The sequence below is a fragment of the Bos taurus genome, chromosome 4, assembly GCF_002263795.3.
Source record: "Bos taurus isolate L1 Dominette 01449 registration number 42190680 breed Hereford chromosome 4, ARS-UCD2.0, whole genome shotgun sequence".
Taxonomy (NCBI): Eukaryota; Metazoa; Chordata; class Mammalia; order Artiodactyla; family Bovidae; genus Bos; species Bos taurus.
Genome location: NC_037331.1, coordinates 70,927,979 through 70,951,338, shown reverse-complemented (window position 1 = coordinate 70,951,338; position 23,360 = coordinate 70,927,979). Strand labels below are relative to the sequence as shown.

The window sequence follows — 23,360 nt, the reverse complement described above, 5'->3', positions numbered from 1 at the left end:
TTGCTTCCTGCATCCGTGTTATTCTTGCCACTACATGTACAGAGGTTTTGGCTTCTGGAGGTTTGTTTAAACAACAATCATTTGTACACAGGACACAAGGAACTGGAATTAACTTCTAAAGAAGCCTTGTAGCATCAAAACAAACCCAGTGTTCTTTAAATACATAGTTGCCTGACCCTCTACCACTTATTAGCTGTACAATTCTAAATCAGCAATTAATTGGGCCATATTTTCTCTCTGAAGTGTAGAAAAATACAGACCTCACTGGATTGTTTTGAGACTCCAAAGGAGAGTAGGAAAGGATGTTGTGAGCTCGAATGATGCCATCAGTTGCTTATTAACTTCTAGAGTCCCTGGCTGATTCTTCTTCTCAGAGCAGCCTAGACAGAAGCCAGATTGTTTTCCTCAGAGCTCAAAGGATGAGACAGGGAAGCAGTTGCTGTGGCAGTACTGCTTGAGGGCTCCTGGAACTCCTGCTTCTGGAAGGTGAATCTGTATCAAACACTTACATAGCACTTACTATGTGCAGACTCTCTTCTAACTTAAACAACTGGCACAGCCTTATAAGAAACCTAGATACAGAGGGGTCAAGGACCTTGCCCAAGGTCAAACAGCTTACAAACAGTCCATGATTTAAACTCAGGCTATTTGCTCTCAAGCAACTTCATGCTCATTGCCTTTTATTTTCTGTGACCATCACAGAACAATGTGATGCAATCATGCCACTCCCAAGCCACTCTTCCTTGAGGAGTCTTTCTTGTGGTATTTATTCAGTCTATACTTACAAAAGACAGCAGGTAAATTTCAGCATCTAAAGACAATATGAATTAAAAGAAATAAATGGGACTACATATTTTCAGTACCCAGATAGCTGAAATTACAAACACCTGAACATTATAGCTTTAATTCATTCTTCTTGGCAAATTCTCTCCCATTCAACTCCCATTCAATGTTTTAAGGGTTCTGGCACCAAGCCCAGCCAGTATGGGCTCCCTCGAGTGCAGCATAATCTAAGAGCCTGCATAAATAAATCCTCATCAGGTGACCCTGGGAGAGCTCAAAGTTCCACTTCAGTTTACCCCAGGGACAAGAGGGCAACAAGAATAAATTGCATAATTGTATGGAGATTTATGTAGCAATAGACCCCTCCATTTCAAATCTCCAGCAATAATGAGTGAAGTATTTGTTAATTATTTTGGAAGGAGTCATTTCCTGATTTCTTACACAGCAAATGCTACAACGCGTTAAAAAGAAAAATAACGGAAGCTATGTTGTCTTTAATTCACAGTCTGCGATTTCTCTCGTTTGTAGTGGTCTGTTCAGCTGTCCTGTCTTTAATAGCTTCACATCCCCTGCTCATGGTCTTTTAATAATAGGTTCTCAATGGATAAGGAAGAAATAAAACTTAGGGCATATAGAACTCTTTCAAAAAAGACCCAAAAAATAAATAAATAAAGGAGAAAGAAAGAGGAAAAAAACCTATTCATTCAACTCTAGTACAATCTGGCTTCTGAAATGTGCTACTTTGAAAGTTCTAGGAAGGAAATGTAAGGCGGCAGTGGGAAAAAGACAAGAGGAAATTACTCATCTTTTACAAGTTTCAAAATAGCAATTCTCTCTCCCACTTAGACATCCCTTAATATATGTACAGAGCTTTGTGAATTGCAGTCTTTCTACCTAGTAACCACAAGCTTATCCACTCATTTAATCCACCATTATCAAATGTGTAGCATATGCTAGCTTAGGTACTTCGTATTTATTATTTTACTTAGATCTCAAAAGGAAGCAAAATTACCTATATATCACAGCTGAAAAAAATCAAGGCTCAGAGGTTTTCTATTACACGGCAAGGTCATCCAGCTAGCAAAAAGCAGAGCCAATGTGAACGCAAGTCAGTTTCAACAAAGACAGTCTTCTGTTCCATACTTTCCAATAGAGCAGGTTGTTCGGAGAAAACATTTAGAGATTTCATCACTTGCCATAAAAAAAGGAAAACTCACTCAACACAGAGGTCTTTGTTCATTTTTTGAAATCCTTGTTAGATATCTGTCACTGGAAGGACGGAGCTTGGGAATGTGTAATCTTTTGCTTCTGTTCCCCACGTGTCCTGGCCATACATTCCAACCTGCCCTTGAGACAGGGATATTTGCCGCTGGTGTTCAGTAAATTCAGCCCAATAATTTGCAGTTGCTATGTACAAAGTCCTGTGCTTGTGCCATGAGAGCTCAAAAGATGTGTAAATAAGACCCAGGATTCAAAGAACCATATACTCATTCAACCAGTGAATTAACCAAAGGAGAGGAGAGAACAGGACTGTGTTAAGCATGCTGCTGCTGCTGCTGCTGCTAAGTCACTTCAGTCATGTCCGACTCTGTGCGACCCCATAGATGGCAGCCCACAAGGCTCCCGTCCCTGGGATTCTCCAGGCAAGAACACTGGAGTGGGTTGCCATTAAGCATGGCATTAGCCAAACTGAAGGTTCCCAAACAGAACATTTGTAAAGGCTTTTCTCAACTCCTATCTGTAGGCCTGAAAGAACTGGGGTACCCTCTTTCTCTGTTCCTGTTTTCTCATGAACGGTCTTGAACCAGCCTTTCACACCCCCCACTCCAAGGAAACCTCTTGGAAATGTCACCAATGACCTCCATCATCAACGGTCATTCCCAGCTTCACTTTGACCTATCAAACAGCCACTTTAAAGTACTGCAACTCACATACATTGCATGTATGTTGGAAATTACGTACAGTGAGCATAAAGTATTAATTTTATAAAAATTATTTTTAAAGAGATAAAGCAATAAATGATTCAAGAAAAATCACAAAATTCTAAAAGGTAGAACAGTTTCACATGAATCAGTCTAGCTAAAGGGGAGAGCTGAGCCCAAGTCTGGGATGAGAAGAAAACAGTGAAGCAAAGACTGACTTTGAACACTACAAGGAATGGGGTATGAAGACAACAGTCAGAAGGGATCAATAATCTATTCTTTGTATAAGCTGAGTTCCTTTAGTTGGGGATTTCCTGCAAGGAGAATAGATTCCTATTGAGTTAAGATGCTATATCTGAAAGATGGTCTACTTCAAAAAGATCCACTTCTTGTGCAGAGTATCAGGGTCCTTAAAACGAGAGTATTTCAGTTCTGGGTCTGTAATTGGCCAAGGTAAAGGGAGCTCATTAATAATTGTTTCTAAAATTTACAGAGGACCTTTCTCCAGTTTCACTGGCTTTTAGCCAGTGAAAATACTAAATATTCTCTCTCATCCCTAAAGAGGAAATGGGAGGTGAGTTTTGTCTCCATTTAATAGATGGAGAACTGAGGTGAACCTCACTTGCCAGAAGTTCCTCCAATGGCAGAATATAAAGACTGTAGCAGTCATCTCTTGATTTCAACCTGCTAATATCACTAAGGGGTGAAAATGTGGCACCCACGCTACCGTTCACCCTGCCTGTGCCCACAGCCATAGCTGAACACAGGGCATTCTCTCCCACTGAACGCAGACTCAACTGCAGAATACTTCCAAACACAAAGCTCTGAGTAGCAACTACCAATAGCTAGGTGTTGGCATGGGGAAAAGTGAAAAACACACACCCGTGCAAGGACAAGGCCGAGCAAAAGAGAATGGAGTCAGAATTTAATTCCTGTTTTCTCTTGTTTTAGGTATAGGTTTTCTCTTGTTTTTAGGTACAGGTTTTAGGTACAGATGTTCAATATATCAAATGTAGCTCATATATTTTAAATTCTATTACATTCTTCTCTAAAAGTACTTTGTTAATGTGTATAAAATAAGATACATTTAAAAAGTACACATTCATATACACATTGTATACTTCTGTGGACTTCTGCACAATACTACAGAGGTTTGGGTAGGCACATGTATGATAGCTGCAAAAGTTTCTGGGACACAAAGTAGAACTCTTCACTATGAAATTTTAGGTTTTCTACAAATAGGAATGAAATTCAAAGTAATGTCAACTATAATAAAAATAAATGTTAATATGAATTCATCACCTACTATGAATCTAACCCTAGATTAAATGCTTTAGTTCTAATCCTCACAATAATCCTATGAGAAAAGAACGATTATTCCCATTTCATTGATGAGAAAGCTGAAGTTTTAGAGAATCTAAGGTTGCAGAAACAAATATCAAGTGGAACCAAGATTGGAGTGTTCAAGTTCTAATCACTAGGCATAACTTCCTAAAATTATCTTGATAAAATTATATTTATGGACTGTTCCCACTGACAAAACGAGGCATTCTGCATATGAAATTTCAAAAGTCCTATTATTCAAGTTAAAAGATCACAGTACCCTTTTGCTTGGGTTTTCAAGGCTGTAATTTGTACACTACATCTTAGATTCAGTTTGTAGAAGTGAAAAACACAGATCACATTTAACACCCAGATCTCATCACTTTATCCTTTAAGGAAGCAAACTCCTCTAACAGATATTTAGAAAGGAGAGTATCCACACATAAATGAGGGCTCCTTGAGATTTTATGTGAGGAGGTTCTTGGAGAGGAAAAACAAGTTCAAGTTCAGTTCAAGAAACAAGGACAAGGGCAAATTCAGTAGGAGAAACGGAAAGAGCGCCGGGTGGCTGGCATATAGAGACCTAATGTCACCTGGTGATGGTGGATGAGAATTTATATGAAAATGACTCTAGAAGACCAAGTCTTTCAGCCAAGGCTGTACTGAAAGTTTATACATTTAATGCCGCTTCCCTGTCACCATATGAGCTCCAAACATGAAAAATATACAAAGATATAAAAATGTAGGGTTTTTTCCCTTTGGTATGTCTGTGTGATTTAAAAAAAAAAAAAAAAAGAAAGGTTAATTATCTCATGGATAAGACACAAAATAGAAATGCAAAGAATACTGCAGACAGAGATGTCCAGGAGTTCTATCTACTCCTGTGTGCTCATAAAGCTAAAAATATCCCCAGAAAAAGCCTGAGACCTGAGCTAGCTTACTGCTGGAAATCAGAGAATGTGGAGGGGGAAGCCGTACACCATGATGAAAGACTTTATAATCTGCCTATCCAGGGAGATGGCAGGAGGCAGACAGCCTCAGCACCAGGACCTGATCATACTGCGTGCTGGCCTGGTGGTGGTTCTTAGATAGTTGTAGCTGATGTGAACAGAGGTCCCAGCTACAAACAGATTTTACTCTGGTCTGGGATCATCAGAGATAGGAAGTAGGTAATAGGAAATTCTGAGCTAGGGCAGGATGAGTACAGAGAGAGGGATAAGGGGAAAGCAAGTGCAAAATCACACCCTAAACTGTAATTCCAAAGTACATAAGAAACACTAGCACTAACGAAGATGGCCAGTAAATTTAACATCTGACTTATCTCCTCCAGATGGAATGAACAGAACCTAAAAATGACTTTACTCTGGAGCTTTAAAAACAAGTAGGTTGTTACACAGGTTATCTTCATTGGCTGTATTTTAAAATTCCTCAAATATAATTTCTTATAATATATAAAAATCTTAAAGTTTTAAATGTTGAACTTAAACTATCCAGAGATTGGAAACACAGTGTGATCATTATGTTTAGAATCTGAAAGACCCCTGGATAAGGCTGTGTTCCCTAAGAGTCCTGAAGTAAGTACTTCCATGGTCCCTGCATTTCTGCAGCATGTTCAGAGACTAAAAGACAATAGTGGGATAGTGTGTGATGGAGAAATGGACGTGAATTGCCAAGGTGAACAACACAGAGGGAAAAGCTGAGCCAATCCTATAACAGAACACTCATTTTGACAGAAGGATGGAAAAATGGACATAATAAGAAAAGATTCCTAAAAAATAAACATGGCTTTATAACTAGATTTTGGAGAAGGAAATGGCGACCCACTCCAGTACTCTTCCTGGAGAATCCCATGGACAGAGGAACCTGGCGGGCTATAGTCCATGGGGTCGCAAGAGTCGAACACAACTTAGCAACTACACCACCACCACCACCATAACTAGATTCAGGTTAAAGTTGGAATGCTTTGCCGTGCTACCACGCTCAGTTGCTTCAGTCATGTCTGACTCTTTGCAACCTCATAGACTGCAGCCTGCAAGCCTCCTCAGTCTGTGGGATTTTTTTCGGGCAAGAATACTGGAGTGGATTGCCACTCCCTCCTCCAGGGGATCTTCCTGACCCAGGAATTGAACCTGTATCTCCTGCGTTGCAGGTGGATTCTTTACCACTAAGCCACCAGGGAAGATCCAGAGTTGGAATAAACTTATTAAATTCTCCATCTTCTCTGCCACAGAGCAAAAGTATAAGTATTGATATTTATAAAGCAAAATAACATGCACATTAAATTGAGAGATCCTAAATATAAACGATGACCATTTGATGAATGAATGGCTGAATGATCAACTCATTCTAAGTCAGAAAAAATGGTGAGGCATTACGCATATTCTTCTTACTCTTTATGTCGGAACTCAAAAATAAAAGCTCTGTGAAAAACCAAATCAATCCGTTTCCAGTAACACATCAAAAACATGTTTCTGTGGTATTCAGTCCTAGAATTTCATTTTCCTGCTCCAACTGCTATGCTGTTATATATAAGCACTGGCTGCTTGAATGAATCACATGCTATCCCTTCATCCAAGGAGGACACAGGAATAGATGCTACTGCTGCTGAGTCACTTCAGTCGTGTCCGACTCTGTGCGACCCCATAGATGGCAGCCCACCAGGATGTCCCGTCCCTGGGATTCTCCAGGCAAGAACACTGGAGTGGGTTGCCATTTCCTTCTCCAATGCATGAAAGTGAAAAGTGAAAGTCGCTCAGTCGTGTCTGACCCTCAGTGACACCATGGACTGCAGCCTTCTGGGCTCCTCCATCCATGGGATTTTCCAGGCAAGAGTACTGGAGTGGGGTGCCATTGCCTTCTCTGGAATAGATGCTACTAAGTGCAAAACATTGGGGGAAAATAATACACTTTGCTTTAATCCCAACCAGAGTTGCGGCTGACGGAAAGAAACACTCTCATGAAAAGCTGACAAAGAGGGTGAGATTAGCCACCCTCACGAAACTAGAATTCCTAGGGAGCCATGATGTATTCTGGAGGAGGGCATGGCAAGCCACTCCAGTATTCTTGCCTGGAGAATCCCATGGACAGAGGAGCCTGGAGGGCTACAGTCCACAGGGTCACAAAGAGTTGAACACAACTGAGCGACTAAGCATAGCACAGCACAGCACATGATGCATTAGACAAGGAGTAATTTTCGTCATTTGTTTTTAACCCCAGAAGCAGGTGATGACAGTAATGGGTGAAAAAATTATTCTTCCTAACCTCTCAGGGGAGACCTTGGAGAACTCCTCAAATGCCCCTATGGCAAAATCTCATTTGTCTGGAATTATAGGTTCTATTACTACAAAGCAGTATTGAGAGGTGACAAGCTCCCTGTCCGAGGCAGTGTTGGAATGGAAAGACCCGTGATGAGGTGTCATAAATGTGTGGATGTGCGGAGGTGGGTGGTTGCTTGACTGTTGCTTCCAAATCTGGAATCAAGGACTCAGGGTCAATTTAGGTCAGTGTGTCCCATGGAGGAAAGGCAAGGCCAGCACAGCCTGCAGACATTGAAAAGGCTCTGAGACCACTTTGCTTTAAACCCACAGCTTTTGGACAGCCCACTCTCTACTTAACTGAAGGTGAAAGAATTATAATGATTAATGTGCATTTACTGCCACGGATCTAAAACCAGCAAATTCTGCCAACAGGGATTTTTTAAGAAAGGAAACCAAGGAACAACATATAATTAACTGACAGTTATTTAGGAGTTAATTATTCAGTCCTTTGTTTCACTTCTTCCTACTTAATTCCTTTTGACCACTTCTCTGTTGACTTGCTTCCCTTGCCCATTAGAGAAGTGAAGCAGGTGAGACTCCAAGTTATAAGGGGGCATTCTGTGGCTGGAAGCAGTCATAAAAGGTTTGGTAAAAGGAAGGAAAGGAGGGCGGGAGGATGTTATAATTACTGGAAAAGTGATTGTTTGCTTTTTTGTTTTGGTTAGCGGGGTATAAAGAAAGTGTGGGCTCTGAAGTCAAACAGAATGAGCTCTGGTTTCTTGTTTCTGCCACTTAATAGACAATCTGTGTGTCCTCAGGCAGAATAACTTGGTTGGTCTGACTCAGCTTCCTTACAGAGAAAACAGGAATATCAATATCTGTGTTGGAAGACAGTGGCAACAATTGAATAAAATAATGCAAAGAGCCAAATACAAATTTTCAGACTCTCAAGCTGCATTATGAAAATTTTCTAAAATTTACTCCTCTCAGATAACTAAGATATGACTAAAAGCAAATGTTCCTAAAATGAGAAGTAGGAGTTCCCAAGTAAATGTACACATTTTAATCTGCAAACTTCTTGATTTAAATTTGCTCTTGAAATTTCCATTAAACTTTACCTGTCGACTTCCTTGCTTGGAAGAGCAGCTGCTTGTGCTCCTTGAAGGTGAGACCAATTTTTGGGATACCGCAAGGCTCTTCTCATCACTCATCCTGAATAGCGTGTCACTTGGCCTCAGTGTAGTCAGAATGCCATCAGAAGACAGTGGAGCAGGGAGTATGGAAGTCCCAGACAGGCAGGTGGCTCAGCTTTTATCCAATATGTTTTAAAAGCATTTTGGATGCCCTAGAAGAAATCCCTAAAACCAAAATAAAAGAATTAACAAAAAGGTCCAGGCATCAGACATCATCTATAATTAGCCACTGAATGTCTGAAAGTGGTTTATCTACACTACAGATTACAGATCCATTACGATCCATGATGGTTAGTCACATCAGGGGCTGGGAAGAAAAAGATGCTTTATACCTATCTCTTATTGAAAATTATGGCGGTGGTTTTTCATGTATGTGGGTTTTCATGTAGCTTTGCAATATGACAGGCTTAAGAACACTAGCAGAAAATCTGAGTCCAGACACATAGAAAATCTGTACCATAAAAAAATCCCAAATCACAGTGAGATACCACTTCATACCCATGATGATAGATATAATAAAAAACCTGAAAAATAACAAGCGTTGGAAGAAACTGGAACCTCCAGGTATTCCTGCTAGAAATTCAAAATGGTGCAGCTGCAGTTGACAACAGTCTGGCAGATTTTTAGAAGTTAAACACAGAATTATCCTATGATTCAGCACATACACCTAGGTATATACCAAAAGAATTAAAAAAAAAGTATTCTAACAAAAACTTGTGCAAGAAGGTTCACAGCAATGCTATTTACTCACAATAGCCAAAGGCAAAAATAACCCAAATGTCCATCAACTGATAAACGAATAAATTACATACTATAAATGATAGGGGTCTAGATGTTTGTGCCTCCCCCCAACCCCACCATCCAAATTCATATGTTGAAATCCTAATGCCCAACGAGATTGTATTAGAAGGTAGGGGTTTGGGGAAGTGTTAGGTCCTGAGGGAAGAGCCCTCATGAATGGAATTACTGCCCTTATGAAAGAGACCCCAGAAGTCTCCAGCCCCTTCCACCATGTGAGGCTACCATGATAAGCCTGCCACCCAAAGAGGGTACTCTGACCATACTGACATCCTCATCTTGGACTTCCAGCCTCTAGTCCTGTGAGGAATAAATTTCTATTGCTTATATGCCATCCAGTCTGCGACATTTTGTTAGAACAGCCCAAACAGACTAAAACAGTATAATCACACAATGGAATTATTTATTCAGTAATTAAAAGGAATGAGGTACTGACACAAGCTATAACATAAATGAACCCTAAAACATTATGCTAAATGAAACAGCCAGACATAAAAAATACCCCACATATTATGTTTCTATTTATATGAAACATCCAAAGCAGGCAAATCCATAGAGACAGAAAGCCAATTAGTGGTTGTCAGGGGCTGGGGGATTTGAGGAATAGAGTTCAGCTACAGGGTTTCCTTTAATGGTGATTAAAATGTTCTGGAACCAGTATATTGTGAAAGTACTAAATGTCACTGAATTATATACTTGAAAATGGTTAAAAAGTTAATTTCATGTTATGTATATTTTACTACAATTTTTAAAAATCCCTTTCTATTTTTTTCAGGGGATGTGGTTGGGGAATTTGTTCTACCAAAGGTTTCTGGAGACATCTAAAAAAAACTACAACATGGTGTAACAAAAACCATGGGGAAAGCAGAATTTTCCATATCATCTATTAGTATATTAGTAAGGGCTTCCCTGGTAGCTCAGCTGGTAAAGAATTCACCTGCAATGCAGGAGACCCCAGTTTGATTCCTGGACAGAGGAGCCTGGTGGGCGCAACTGAGCAGCTAAGCACAAAACTAAAGCAGTGGTCATCTGGTGAGTCCGTACTACTTACGGCCAAGCACTTTAATATGGGTTCCCCACACAGTGTCTCATTTCATCCAAGTCTGATAGGATGGGTGTGATCTGTGTTTTACAGGGGGAAAAGCCAAGTTCCTAAGAAGTTAGGTCACTTGACCAACCACACAGCAGGCAAGTGACTGAATCCAGGCTAGATGCCGGGCCTATAACCTTGGTGCTGGAAATGAGCATGCCTGGGTAGCCAGGGCTGGTGAGAACAGCTACTGCCCCATCTCTGGGACCTAAGAGAACTGAGGAGCTAAGCTAGGAAGACTTAGGAGGGAGCGCATCAGAAGCCAGCTCTGAAGAGGCAACGCTCCATCTTTTCCACAGCACCGATCTCCAACGTGGCGGGTACCTCTGGTGGGGAAGGGGATGGACAGGACAGACGCAGAGACCCCTTATGAAACCGAGTCCCCTGAAACTGAGTTCCATGCTGAACTGGTGATTAATCTCCCTATCCAAAACTTTATTCCCTTTCTTGTTTCACACTGTTCCTCCTCAGGATTGAAGAGTATCAAAGAAACAAAGCAGGAGCCTGTGGAGCCTTCGCAGGACAGACCAAGTTTCTGAGACTGTTACGTCACCAATCCCCATCCCCACGTCCTCCCCCTGCCTCTTGTTTATAGGAAAGCTTTAGTTTCCTAGGTCTCCCCTGAGTCTCAAAAGGCTGGCTCAAGAGTTAATGATTAGGAAATGTGATGATATAGAAACAAAGAATGGCTTTGGGGCCAGGAAACTGGTAACAATTTAGACCATAAACCAGCAGAGTCACTGAACTCCCAGTTCCATAAAAGATATAAAGGACTCAGACCTGTTTTTGCTGAAATCAGGACCCCACCAGATGAAAACTGCTGACCACAAGCATGGAGACCCCCGACTGGGTTGAAACTAGAAGACTGGTGATGTTTGAAACTTCACCTTGATGCCAATCAGTATGAGGACTGTGCAAAAGCTGATCACACACCCCGCAGCCCCCTCACTCTCACTGTCTTTAAAACCTTTGTCTCCCAACTGGCAACTTGGAGATGGTCTTAGGACATTAGTCCACCGTCTTCCCAGGTTGCTGGCCTCCTGAATAAAGCAATTTTTCCTTTTCCACCAACTCTTGTCTCTTGAGTTCTGGCCTTTTGAGCAGGGAGCAGTTGAACCTGGGTTTGGTGCCAGCCTCCTTTGGTTACATTTACAAGTGGTTGGCTGTACTGCCCCTGGCCAACCCTTCAGCTCTTTAGAGGGGAACCACTGCCTTCATCCACAGCCCTGAGTTAAGGATGACTAACATGTTTAGGTTTTGCCTTCAGACTTTTATTTAACACACTAAGTTCAAAAAACTTCTACAACTTTCCCAAGCATGTTAACAATAATTGAAAAAATTTTTAATCTAATTTATTTGGTTCTTAGTAAATAATAATTATATAGCTGTCCAGGAACAAGCTAGTTAAATATTATATCAAACTTCTGGTTAATTGTTAAATACTCAAGTCTACTATTCCTTTCACTAACACTTCTAAAATAATGAGTATGCCAAGGTCATAAAATAAAACCAAGACAACAATGAAAAACATCAAAATCTCAGAAAATAAAATAAAGGTAGCTATAAGTCATAGAACTCAATTCCCATGTTGCTTTTATAGAGTCATCTTTATCTTTTAACCCTGTCAAACTTCACCTTGCAGGCAACAGCAACTAAGGCCAGAGCTGTGAGTAAGCTAAATCCCATACTCATTGAAGTTGGAACTTTGAGTAAAGACCTCTGAAGGTACCATCTGCTGTGGGCCCACCCCTGCCTCCTCCTCCTCCTCTTCTGGGTAAAAGAAAAAGTGGGCATCCACAACCCTGCCCACATCCACCCCTGGGTGAGTTTGAGATGATGCCTAAGGAAATAGATGTTTCATCCCCCAGCACCTTCCTGTCTAACCTCACCAGAAATTCAGTCAAAATTACCAGGGGCAACTTAAAGGTCAAATTCTGGGGAAAGGATATGTTTAAATCAGGGCAGAATAAAGAATGAAGGCAGTAGTAGCCCCAGACTAAGGTACCAGAGGAGTAAGCTGGTTGCATGGAATGAGGCAGCTATTGCCTCCAACTCATGGGACCCTGCAGGCTGGCCTGGGGTTGGCTGGGGCAGGGAGGAGGGCGCGGAGGTGGGTCACCAGAGGAAAGACCTCAATGAGAGTCCTTACACAGAAGACCTCGATAAAGGGGAGTCACATGAAAGTCTGGTGTCATCTACTCCAACTAGCTAAGTAAAAGGGCAAAGAGAAAGCCCTGTAGGGAGACAGACACTGGCCAGCGGCCAGGCCACAGATCCAGTAAGTCTTGAAGAGGCAGGTACACATGAAAAACACTGGTGATTTCGATCCCCCATGGACAACCTCTAACTCAAGAAGATTATTGGTTTGAAAAAAAAATACAAGAGTTTCCTTGCTTATAGACTGAGAACAACCTTAGGACAATATTTCCCCCTTAATATTCACTGAGTCAACTTATATATAGTAAAGTGAACAAATCTTAAGTGCACAGACAACCCTGAGAGCTCACATTTTATATTTGCAAATACTGACATAACCACCACCTGGATCAAGAAATGGAGCATATGCAGCCTCCCCACAAGGTTTCTGCACCCTCTGGCCCTTGATCTGCCTGGTGGGGAGCTGGTTCTTCTGCTCCTGCAGGTACTTGTCAACATACCCCAGGGACAGAGAGCTGGGACCTCCTGAGCTTGCCAGAACAGGAAATATGACGGCTCTTGTGCCTTCTGGCTAATACAAGTGTTTGTTGTGCAACAGAACTCACTCTGAGACTCACTCTCATTTCAACAAATCACCTAGTAGCCAAATCCAATAGGGATAAGAAGCTCAATGCATTTACGTCAATTCAAAAATGCTCCTTTGGGCCTCTGAGATGAGCTTGGATCCTCTCTCACCACTGCCACCCGTCTGGACAAGCAGCAGGGGCAGGTCCAAGAGAAAATGGAGCTCTGATTACAAGTCCACTGGGCATAAGAGGTGCAAACATATGCCGTCTCAAGGCTCAATTAGGGAAGAGAGAACTCCTATTTCTACCAAGAAAGGGGAAGAATAAAAGACCAAAGCACTGTCGAGCAATTTGGCAACAAAGGCTATTTTAAGACCTATTTTAGAAATTTTCACTAAGAAAAGAATGTACAGTTTGGGAAAAGACACAAAGAAGAGATTCACATCAAGACCTATGTGCCTTCATGAAAAGATGATCAATATCACTAATTATTAGAGAAATGTAAATCAAAACTAAAATGAGGCATCACCTCACAACTGTCAGAATGGCTATCATCAAAAAGAACACAAATAACAAAAGTCAGTAAGGATGTGGAGAAAAGGGAACCTTCATGCACTGCTTGTGGCAATGTAAGTTGGTACAGTCTAAGTTGCTTCAGTCATGTCCAACTCTTTGCAACGCTATGGTCTGTAGCCTGTCAGTATGGTGCAGCCATTATGGAAAACAGTATGGAGGTCCCTAAGAAAACTAAAAGATAAAATTACCATATAATCTGGAAACCCCACTCCTGGGCATATATCTACACAAAAACATAATTTAAAAAGATACATGTTCCCCTATGTTCATAGCAGCATTATTCACAATAGCAAGACATGGAAATAACCTAAATGTCCACCAAGAGATGGATGAATAAAGACGACGACACACACAAAAGAATACTACTCATCCATAAAAGAATGAAACAATGCCATTTGCAGCAACGAGGATGCAACTAGAGATTATCATACTAAGTGAAGTCAGAAAGAAAAAGACAAATACCATGTATCACTTATATGTAGAATCTAAAATATGGCACAAATGATTTTCTTGTTCAGTCACTCAGTCGTGTCCAACTCTTTGCAACCCCATGGACTGCAGCACGCCCGGCTTCCCTGTCCTTCACCATCTCCCAGAGCTTGCTCAAACTCATGTTCACTGAACCTACCTGTGAAACAGAAAGAGACTCACAGACATAGAGAACAGAGTTGTGGTTGCCAAGGGGATGGAGGAGAGATTGACTGGGAGTTTGGGGTTTATAGATGCAAACTATTACGTACAGAATGGATGGGAACTATATTCAATATCCTGGGATAAACCATAGTGAAAAGAATATAAAAAAGAATGCATATATGTATATAACTGAGTCAATTTGCTGTACAGCGGAAATTAACACAACCTTATAAATCAACTATGTGTGTGTGCTCAGTCATGTCTGACTCTTTGCAACCCCATGGACTGTAGCCCCCCAGGCTTCTCTATCTATGGAATTTTCCAGGCAAGAAAACTGGAGTAGGTTGCTATTTTGTACCCCAGGAGATCTTCCTGACCCAGGGCACAAACCGGCATCTCTTGTGTCTCTTGGATTGGCAGGCAGTTTCTTTATCACTGTACCACCTGGGAAGCACTTCAATTAAAATCAATTTTTTTGTAAAGAGTTACGTGCCTTGAAAGGAGCTAGACTTGGGTTTAAATTGGTGCTCCCTTATTACAAACTCTGTTCACCTTGATCAATGTATTAACCTCTCTGATCTTCAGGGTTTCTTTATGTAGGAGACAGAGAACTGTGAGGATTAAATGAGAAAATGAGACCTGCCCTGAATCCAATAGACACTTAACAGAAGCTAGTTTCATATCCTCCTTACTTGACTTCCTGGAAGTGTCATATGCACCAAAGATACAATCCTATACTCCTCTTGCAACCAAAAACAAATAAGTACTCTACAGAATGTTGAAACGTTTTTGTCTCTCAATATATTAACATTTCCCCAAATCTGTAACACAAGTGTGAACAGATTTTTTAACCGTCAAAGCAGCATGCTTACTTTGGGACAAGCCATACATGCAGAAAGATTAAAGCCACATAGTTCATCACCACTGGCTGCCCCCAAAAGCAACTAAACTTGTAGATCTGGAATGGCAGCATATAACAGAGCCATTTATTGGACCTATTAGACCTGAGGGTCTGCACTCACACATTTGGTCATGTTTTGCTTGAAAAACACAGGGTTTGCTTCCAGCCTTGGAAACAACTCCTATGAAGACCAGATGGCATACAGTTTCAGTTAATTTAAAATTTCTCAGTAAGATATGCCAACTAAAGAAGGTCCTTTACCACCCAGTTCAAGGATTAGCCACTGCAGTCACTGACCTTCAACATACCATGAAAGGATTTCGGGGTGGAATCAGGAATGAGGCACTCTGTGCTCTGCGAAAACTGGCAGAACAGGCCTTTAGATAGCTAGATATTTTCAGGAGAAATTTTATGCAAGCAGTTTCTTGCATCTTTCCATACTTAGAAAAGTACTAAAACCATTAACTAAGATATTTGTTCCTCATGACTGGCAGCAACCCCCTGCCAAGATGTGTGCTTGACTGCATGTACCCCTTCTCCCAAATCATATACCTACTGAGCTATTCTCCCAACTTCTTCAAAGCAGTCTTCAGGGCAATCTGAGAGGCTGTCTCTCAAGCTACAGCCGTCAGTAAGCCCTCAAATAAAACTAGAACTCACAGCTTTCATGTTGTATGTTTGTATTTCAGCTGACAAATATATGCATAAATTATGCACTGAAGTAACACCAAAATATGTATAATGGAATGTCCATTTCTGGTCTTCATTGGTAAAAGAAAATTATTCAAGTCCTGGATATGCATCTTTTTGGAAATGATACCTTCTGAAACATCTTGATTCCCCAAAATGTTATATGATCAAAAGTAGGGCTTTCATTATTTGACTGTAAGCTCCAAAATGATCAGAGCTTTCCAGAAGCTAGTTCTAACCACAGTGCCCTTGGACAGCTGGCCCTGGCTTTCTGTGTGCGATGCTGGCCAATCTGTGTTAACTATCTGGACTCTGGATGGCTAGATTGATGCAGGGAGGCTGACATCTGACTGTCCCTGGAGGATGAGTCCTGCGGCTCAGAGGCAAAGGAGCTGCCACCCCCTCTACCCTAATGGCAGACAGCCCCTCCACAAACCTTCTGTCCTTGTATTTTCTCTATCCTAGACCTGCTGGGAGGACAGGGGTCTAGAGGTCTAAAGATTCAAATGCTTACTTTGTCACATTAAAACAGAATATCCATTTCCTCCCCCTCCCAATCCATGAAAAGCACATTATCCGCCCTTTGTGTTCCACTTCTTCAGAGAGGAACATGTTATTGCGCAGGTCTCAATCCAGTAATAGAAATGCATGGGAACACAGATTTGGAGTGTGGCAGCTTCCATGAGACAAAAACCTTGACAGTGACACCAGGTTTAAGTTTTGTTCAAACCATTTATCTTCCACCATTGAATAAAAAGAATGAAAAGCCTCAAAATACTAGTCAGTCACTATACAGAATCCTGGAACCTAAGAGTGAATTCTAGCCCAACTTTTCACGCAAAGCAAGAATTCTCTCAGTAACGTTGCTAGATCATTTCTTCTTGACCATTTCCCATAACAGAAACAGGGCACCTCAGGGTACTTTTTGTTAAAAATGCCTTTTCACTTAGAGTTGAACTCTGTCTCACTAGGACACATGGGTCCTCCATCTGCACTCCATCACTAGAGAGAGCACGATGAACCAGCTCTATCACCATAACATGCACTGGAACCACCATCACTTCCACTCCCCACCCAGCAAATCTTTTCTTCCCCAAAACGGTCACATTCACATCAGCCACTTCTTATCTGATCTTCATAATCACAGATATCCAACTCTGATTACACTTCAATTTGTCTGTGCTTCCCTGAAAATGGTTCCCAGATGTAAAGACAACTTCCAGGCATGGTCTGCTGAGAGCAGGAGAGAAGGAAACAATCACCTCCCTTGCCTTATACACACTGCAACTGTTAATACTGCCTCATTCATCCTGGCTGGGGACTCCCACCCTCTTCCCAGCTCGCACTGTCCTTTCCGTTCTCTAGGACTGTGATGTGATAGGAACTGTGGAGAAGCTGGCCTGCCTTCTTTCTGAGCAGGATTCCTTATTTCCTTTAGCTGAAACTCAGGACTTGATGGTTCTTTATTATGATTAATTACCCCATATTAGTTTTGTCTCATCATCCCAGCCTATCAAGATATTTCTGGGCAGGGACTGTCATTCTGTGTGTTTGGCCAACTTTTCCTTTGTTGTGCCATTCAGAGATTGCACAGGCATGTGAATTCTGTCCTCATCCAAGTAAATCACACGGTAGATTTAATAAGAAGAGTGTCAAGGGCACTGAGGTTTTCTCCATTAATTAACGTTTCGGGGACCAACTGTGCCAAGCCACTGCAAATCCCAACTGTAGAGTCATGTCTCATTTCTCAAAGTGCCCAGATCTACCTTCTTCAAAATCTCAAGGATCGTTGTTTAAAAGCCAGATTTTGGAAGCTCCGAAACCTTCTTTTATTATCCAAAGCTTGTGGGTTTTCAAAAATTGAGCTCAGACCAGGAGCATCAACATTACCTGGGAGCTTGTGAGAAATGCAAATTCCCAGGCCCCACCACAGACCTGCAGATTTGGGAACTGAGAGTGGGGCTGAGTCATCTGTTTTCAGCAAGTTCTCCAGGAGATTCTGACACATGGGTGTAAGGATCACTGCTGTAGTTGAATACTGCATCTCTGGCAGAGAACCCTGGGGCGTCCAGTGTACTTTCATCAGGAGATTGGAGGAGACCCTGAGCTCTTTTCCGAGGAAGATTCTGTCCTGTTTCTTAGCTTCTCCTTTAAGCCAAGGACAGCAAAAGCCAGGTATATGTGTTTCCTGTCTCCACTCCCATACTTAAAACACTCCCATCATGGTGAGTTTTCTCCAACAGATCTCCAAAAACCTGGAAGACAGTTGGCTGGAAAAATCCTATCCTGCCAAGGTCCACGTGGGTACAGTGGGGCAGGCAGAGGTCTGTGAATCCCTTCATCCTGATCAGGAGCCTGAATTTCACAAGACAATCACTGTGGTCTGATCGCAAGAGTCACCACCCACAGACTTATCCTTCCTCAACACAAAGCATCTATCCCTCCAGGCTCTTGCCAAACATTATGACCTTGAACACTGTACTGTCCAGACTTTATAGGCAATGAATCTCAACTCTGACTGCACATTAGAATTACATAGGAAACTTTCTAAAATGCTTATGGCCAGGCCCAAATGTATCATATTGCAACCTGGGGTGGGGGGGTCAGGCTTTTATATTCTAAAACCTTCACAAGTGATTCTGATGTGGAAAAAGGGTTGAGGGCCACCAGCAAATAATCCAGAAATATAATTTGTACACCCAGCTCAAGCCAGATCATCAAATGGATGAGCTGATGGAACTGTACTATTCTGATCTGTGAAGAATTGCTTTCCCTGCACTGTCCTCTAGACTTAAGCCTCTGACCTACAATGAAAGAGATCATATCTGTAAAAACAAAGAGCTAAGCCAACAACCCACCCGAGGATACTGGGAAATTCTGTAGAGTGGTGGAATAATTGAGACTACAAGCTCTGGAGCTTCCCTGGTGGCTCAGTGGTAAAGAATCCATCTGCCAATGCAAGAGACCCAGGTTCGATCCCTGGTCCAGAAAGATCCCACACACCGGGGAGCAACTAGGCCCTGGTGCCACAGCTATTGAGCCTGTGCCCTGGAGCCTAGGAATCACAACTACTGAAGCCCACGTGCCCTAGAGCCCACTCTCTGCAATAAAAGAAGCCACTGCGATGAGAAGCCTGCGCACCACAACCACAGAGTAGCCCCTACTTTCCTCAATTAGAGAGAAGCCAGAGCAGCAAGGAAGACCCAGCATAGCCCAAAACAAACAAACAAATAAATAAAATTAGGGCAAAAAAGACTACAAGTTCTGCATTCAAACTGCCTGGGTTCAAATCCAGCCTTAGTAGGTGGCTTTAGGCAAGTTTTCAGCCTCTCAAATCCTGTATTTCATTTGACAGTTGGAAATAAAGCATTGCCCCAAAAGGGTTGTTGGGGTGATTCGATGAGTTAATCCATATAAAAGCACAGGAAAGGTAAGGGGGCAGTCATCTCTGGATGAGTTATTACAGGATGTTGTGGTCACTGTTGTGACAACACCACGGTGGCTGCTTTTCTCTTTTAATGAGAAAAATAAAAAGGATATATACAAATATCTATATTCCTAGCACCCCAAATTAATAGGTCTCCATCCTTATTTGCATAAACATATTTATCATTTTTCTTTTAAAAATTGTGCATAATAAATAATATCATACCATACATTTCTTTCTGCAGCTGGTTTATTTTCACTCAAAATTATCACATACATATGCATACACTGGGCTTCCCTGGTGGCTCAGATGGTAAAGAATCTGCCTGTGATGCAGGAGACGTGGGTTCAGTCCCTGGGTTGGGAAGGTCCCCTGTAAAAGGGAATGGCTAACCACTCCAGTATTCTTGCCTGGGGAATTCGATGGACAGAGACATCTGGTGGGGCTATTCTGATGGGCAGAGATGTCCATGAGACTGCAAGAGTCAGACACAACTGAGCAACTAACACACACACACACACACACACCCAAGTTCATTCCTACCACATAATTCCATGGTATATTTCACCTTGTTTGACTTATTCTCCTTTAGGTTGTTTCCGGTTCTTTGCCCTTAAGAACAGTGCTACAGGATCTGCTGCTTGGGAGGCTGTGGCCTGACTGTCTAAAATAAGCAGAACTGCTGTATCATAAGGTAGAACTAGTTTTAGTTTTACCAGCTATTTCATATTGCTCCTCCAAATGGCCATACCAATTCACACAAGACAAAGATTTCTTTGAAGGACTTTTATAAGAATAGGCTGTACATTCAGATCTCAGTATCAGAGTGCCTCTCCTAAGTGACCGGTTTGTTATAGCTTTTAGTCATTGAGAATTTATACATAAAAATGTATGCCTTTTATTTGGGGCATGAGGGTGCATCAGTCAGATCGATGCCAGCACACTGCTGGTGAACCTCAGTGGCAGAAGAGCCCCTCCGTGTGCTTGGCTTACCTTCATTGTCCCTGTGCTCCAATTCTCTTGACTTCCCACTATTTCCTGTGTAGCGTGTGTATTCTTGGAAACCACTTCAAAGAGTTGGTGAAATTAGATGATGTTTAAATAAGTTATCTTTTTTTTTTTTTAAGCTAGAAAGTTGTACAAGCTGCTGCTGGGCTCTTGGCAAGATGTTCTGACAATGAATAGTTTTCTTCCTGCTCTAGGCTGCCTTCCATGGTATTTCTTTAGGTGAGCCCTGGCCTCAGCTTGACAGTTGCAACTGCCTCCAGCGTCTCCAAGTGGGAAGGGAGGACGAGACAGACAGATGATGATTCTAGTGCACAGAACTGGAAGACAGCACGTCAGTGAAGAAAGGAACAGGAGACTGGGAGAGGCCTGAATGGCCATGGTCCTTACTACTAGCCTTCCAGAAGTTTACAGATGGACAATTCAGAGCTGGCAGGGTTTCTAGGAGAGCATGCTTACAGGCAGATGTGGAGGAGGTGGCACAGGTTATTTCCAAATCTTATGAAAATTCCATGTCACACACCTAAACAAATCCTAGGCTTCACCAGAAGAGAAGCTATTGACTCAAACATTAATTTTCTACCTTGCTCACAAGGCTATCACAAGATAGATACCTTATCAAACACTTCAAATAGACTCTTCATAGGTCTGACATCCTTAAAAAATAGGAAGAGCTTGCTATGCATAAACCCTCTCTGGCAATACTGACTGGCTGCCTTAATGGCCAGGGCTTGGTTCCAACGCTGAGCCCCTACTGCTGGTCACATGTCCCCTAGTTAGGCAGCTGTCTATGTGCTCTGCTGCCCTCACCCTTCTAGCCCACAGCCTGGTGGACACGCCTGGATTTATCACTGGAACAGGAAGCCTACTGCTTACTTCACGAGCAAACTCATCATTCCCTTATGCCAATACCTGTGCTGACTCCCCTGATTCTGATTAAGACAACCACCCCTCTCCTGGTTCAACCCCAACTTTCTCTCCCAGATCCCCCAATTCTGCAGATTCTAGCTCTGCCATGACCCTCACCTCCTCACCCCCAAACTTGTTTTCCATTCTTTCATCCCTATAACCGCCAATCCATTTTAGACCCCCATTAGGGTGGGGTCTCCACTTTTTCTTTTCCAACACTTTGATCTACCTCATGTTTTCCTGGCCCAGTTCATCTTTCCAAAAGATTCCAGTGTCTCTTCTCTACACCAAATTCCCACTGGTCACTGAACTTGGTTAAAAATCCTAAGCCCTTCACAAGGCAGTGAAATTTATGTGACTTCAGACTCTGGTTCTATCTACCACCTACTGTGTGTTACTAAACTACTGAGTTGTCTTCTCATCAGAAAAAAGGGCCAAATAATCATACTAAGTCTTTCTGAAGACTGTCTGAAATAATACGTGTCACGCACTAAGCACAGTACTTGGCAGACATCACTCAGTTATATTTTAGTTGTATTAACCAAAACTCAACTGTAAAATCTTACCTGGATACCTAACATTGTATACTCTCCTGCAGTTACACCACTCTGCCTTGGTTCTTAGGCTAGTTCTTCTTTGCAAAGCATACTTCTAATCTGATGTCTCTCTTCCATCTATAGAAATTCTTCCCACCCTCCAAAGGGCATGGCCAGCATCATCTGCTCCATGAAACCTTTTCCAAAAGCACCCCCACCCCTGGTTTTGTTTCTCTTTTGAACTCCTACCTTACTTTTGTGCCTTCAAGTATGTCATAAATTGCCCACATTTTGAGATTACTCTTTGCAACCTGACCACTAGATGTTAGATCTACATCATGATCAATGACTGAATTTTACTCATCTTTACATTCTGGGGGAAAGCAACTTAAAGATGAGTGGCCATGACAATCGAGCCAGACTGAATATCCTTCCTTAATCTTAGTTAAGAGGGAAAAAGTCCTCTCTGTAAGCATATTGATCTATTTCCAAGGAGCCACTCTCCTTCCCTCTTCACTAGACTTATTTGGGATTACATGTATATTTCAGAACGTTTTAGCTATCCCTTTCCTTTTGAAGTCTCTTTACCATTTTCTTTGACCACAGGAGAGATTATTTCTTTCTTTGAACTGTTTGAAATGTTTGTAGCATACAGAGCTCTGCCCAAAGCATGCTTCTTTGGGGATTTCATCTCCCGGTTCCTGTCACTTTATATCACTGGCCAATTGTGTTTATGGGTCAGAAAGAAATCCACATATCCTCCCTTGCATTATTTTCTCAGTCTTCTTAAAAATTAAATGATCAGCAGAACAAGTCAAGAGTTTATAAGAAGTTAGCAGAATAAAATTTCCAGTGGGTTTTACCAACATGTTTGGCATCCCTTCTAGAGTTGGGCTTCCCTAGTGGCTCAAATGATAAAGAATCTGCCTGCAATGCAGGAGACCCAGGTTCGATACCTGGGTTGGAAGATACCCTGGAGAAGGGAATTACAACTCAATCCAGTATTCTTGCCTGGAGAATTCCATGGACAGAGCAGTCTGGTGGGCTACAGTCCATGAAGCCACAAAGAGTCGGACATGACTGAGTGACTAACACAAAGAGTAATAATCTCTGAGGAAAAAGTACCATCCATAACCTGTCTGGCAATCCATAATACTGACCCTACTACAACAAACTTTCTGTGGTTTCTCTGTCCCCATTGCCCTCACCTAGAAATCTACCTTTAGGGCCTGGGTTTCCATAGGCCTGCTTCTTAAAGCAAAATAGTCCCTTCTAGAACCCTATCTTCATCATTAGAAACATCCTAACCTTCCTGGTGAGACAAATTAGATGATCAAATCAAGGCCCAACTTTTAATGTTCACTTTGCTTAGTCCTCAGCGGCTGCATCCTGGCAAACAGCTGCAGGTATGACAACCACCCTGCTTCCTGGTGTTCTTTTAGCGAATTACTGAAGTTCTCTTCCTTGGCCACTGGTCTTCCCTTTGCTATGCCTATTGTTCTCTACTCAGTCAGATTTCAATCCTTTTCTTCTTCCCATCAAACTTCAGTTGAACTCTCTTGATCAGGTTAGCCAATCTCTTACCAAACACACA

At 42.0% G+C, this 23,360-nt stretch overlaps 1 protein-coding gene across 3 annotated transcripts in view; it reads right to left on the bottom strand.

The window, feature by feature from the left end:
- Window positions 1-23,360, bottom strand: part of OSBPL3 (oxysterol binding protein like 3) — a 199,424-nt gene that overhangs the window by 93,062 nt on the left and 83,002 nt on the right. For all 3 annotated transcript variants that reach the window (XM_005205542.5, XM_005205541.5, NM_001192901.2), the window contains 1 exon segment: window positions 8,404-8,643. In XM_005205542.5, coding sequence (XP_005205599.1) covers window positions 8,404-8,496 — 93 coding nt within the window. In that variant the 5' untranslated portion in view covers window positions 8,497-8,643.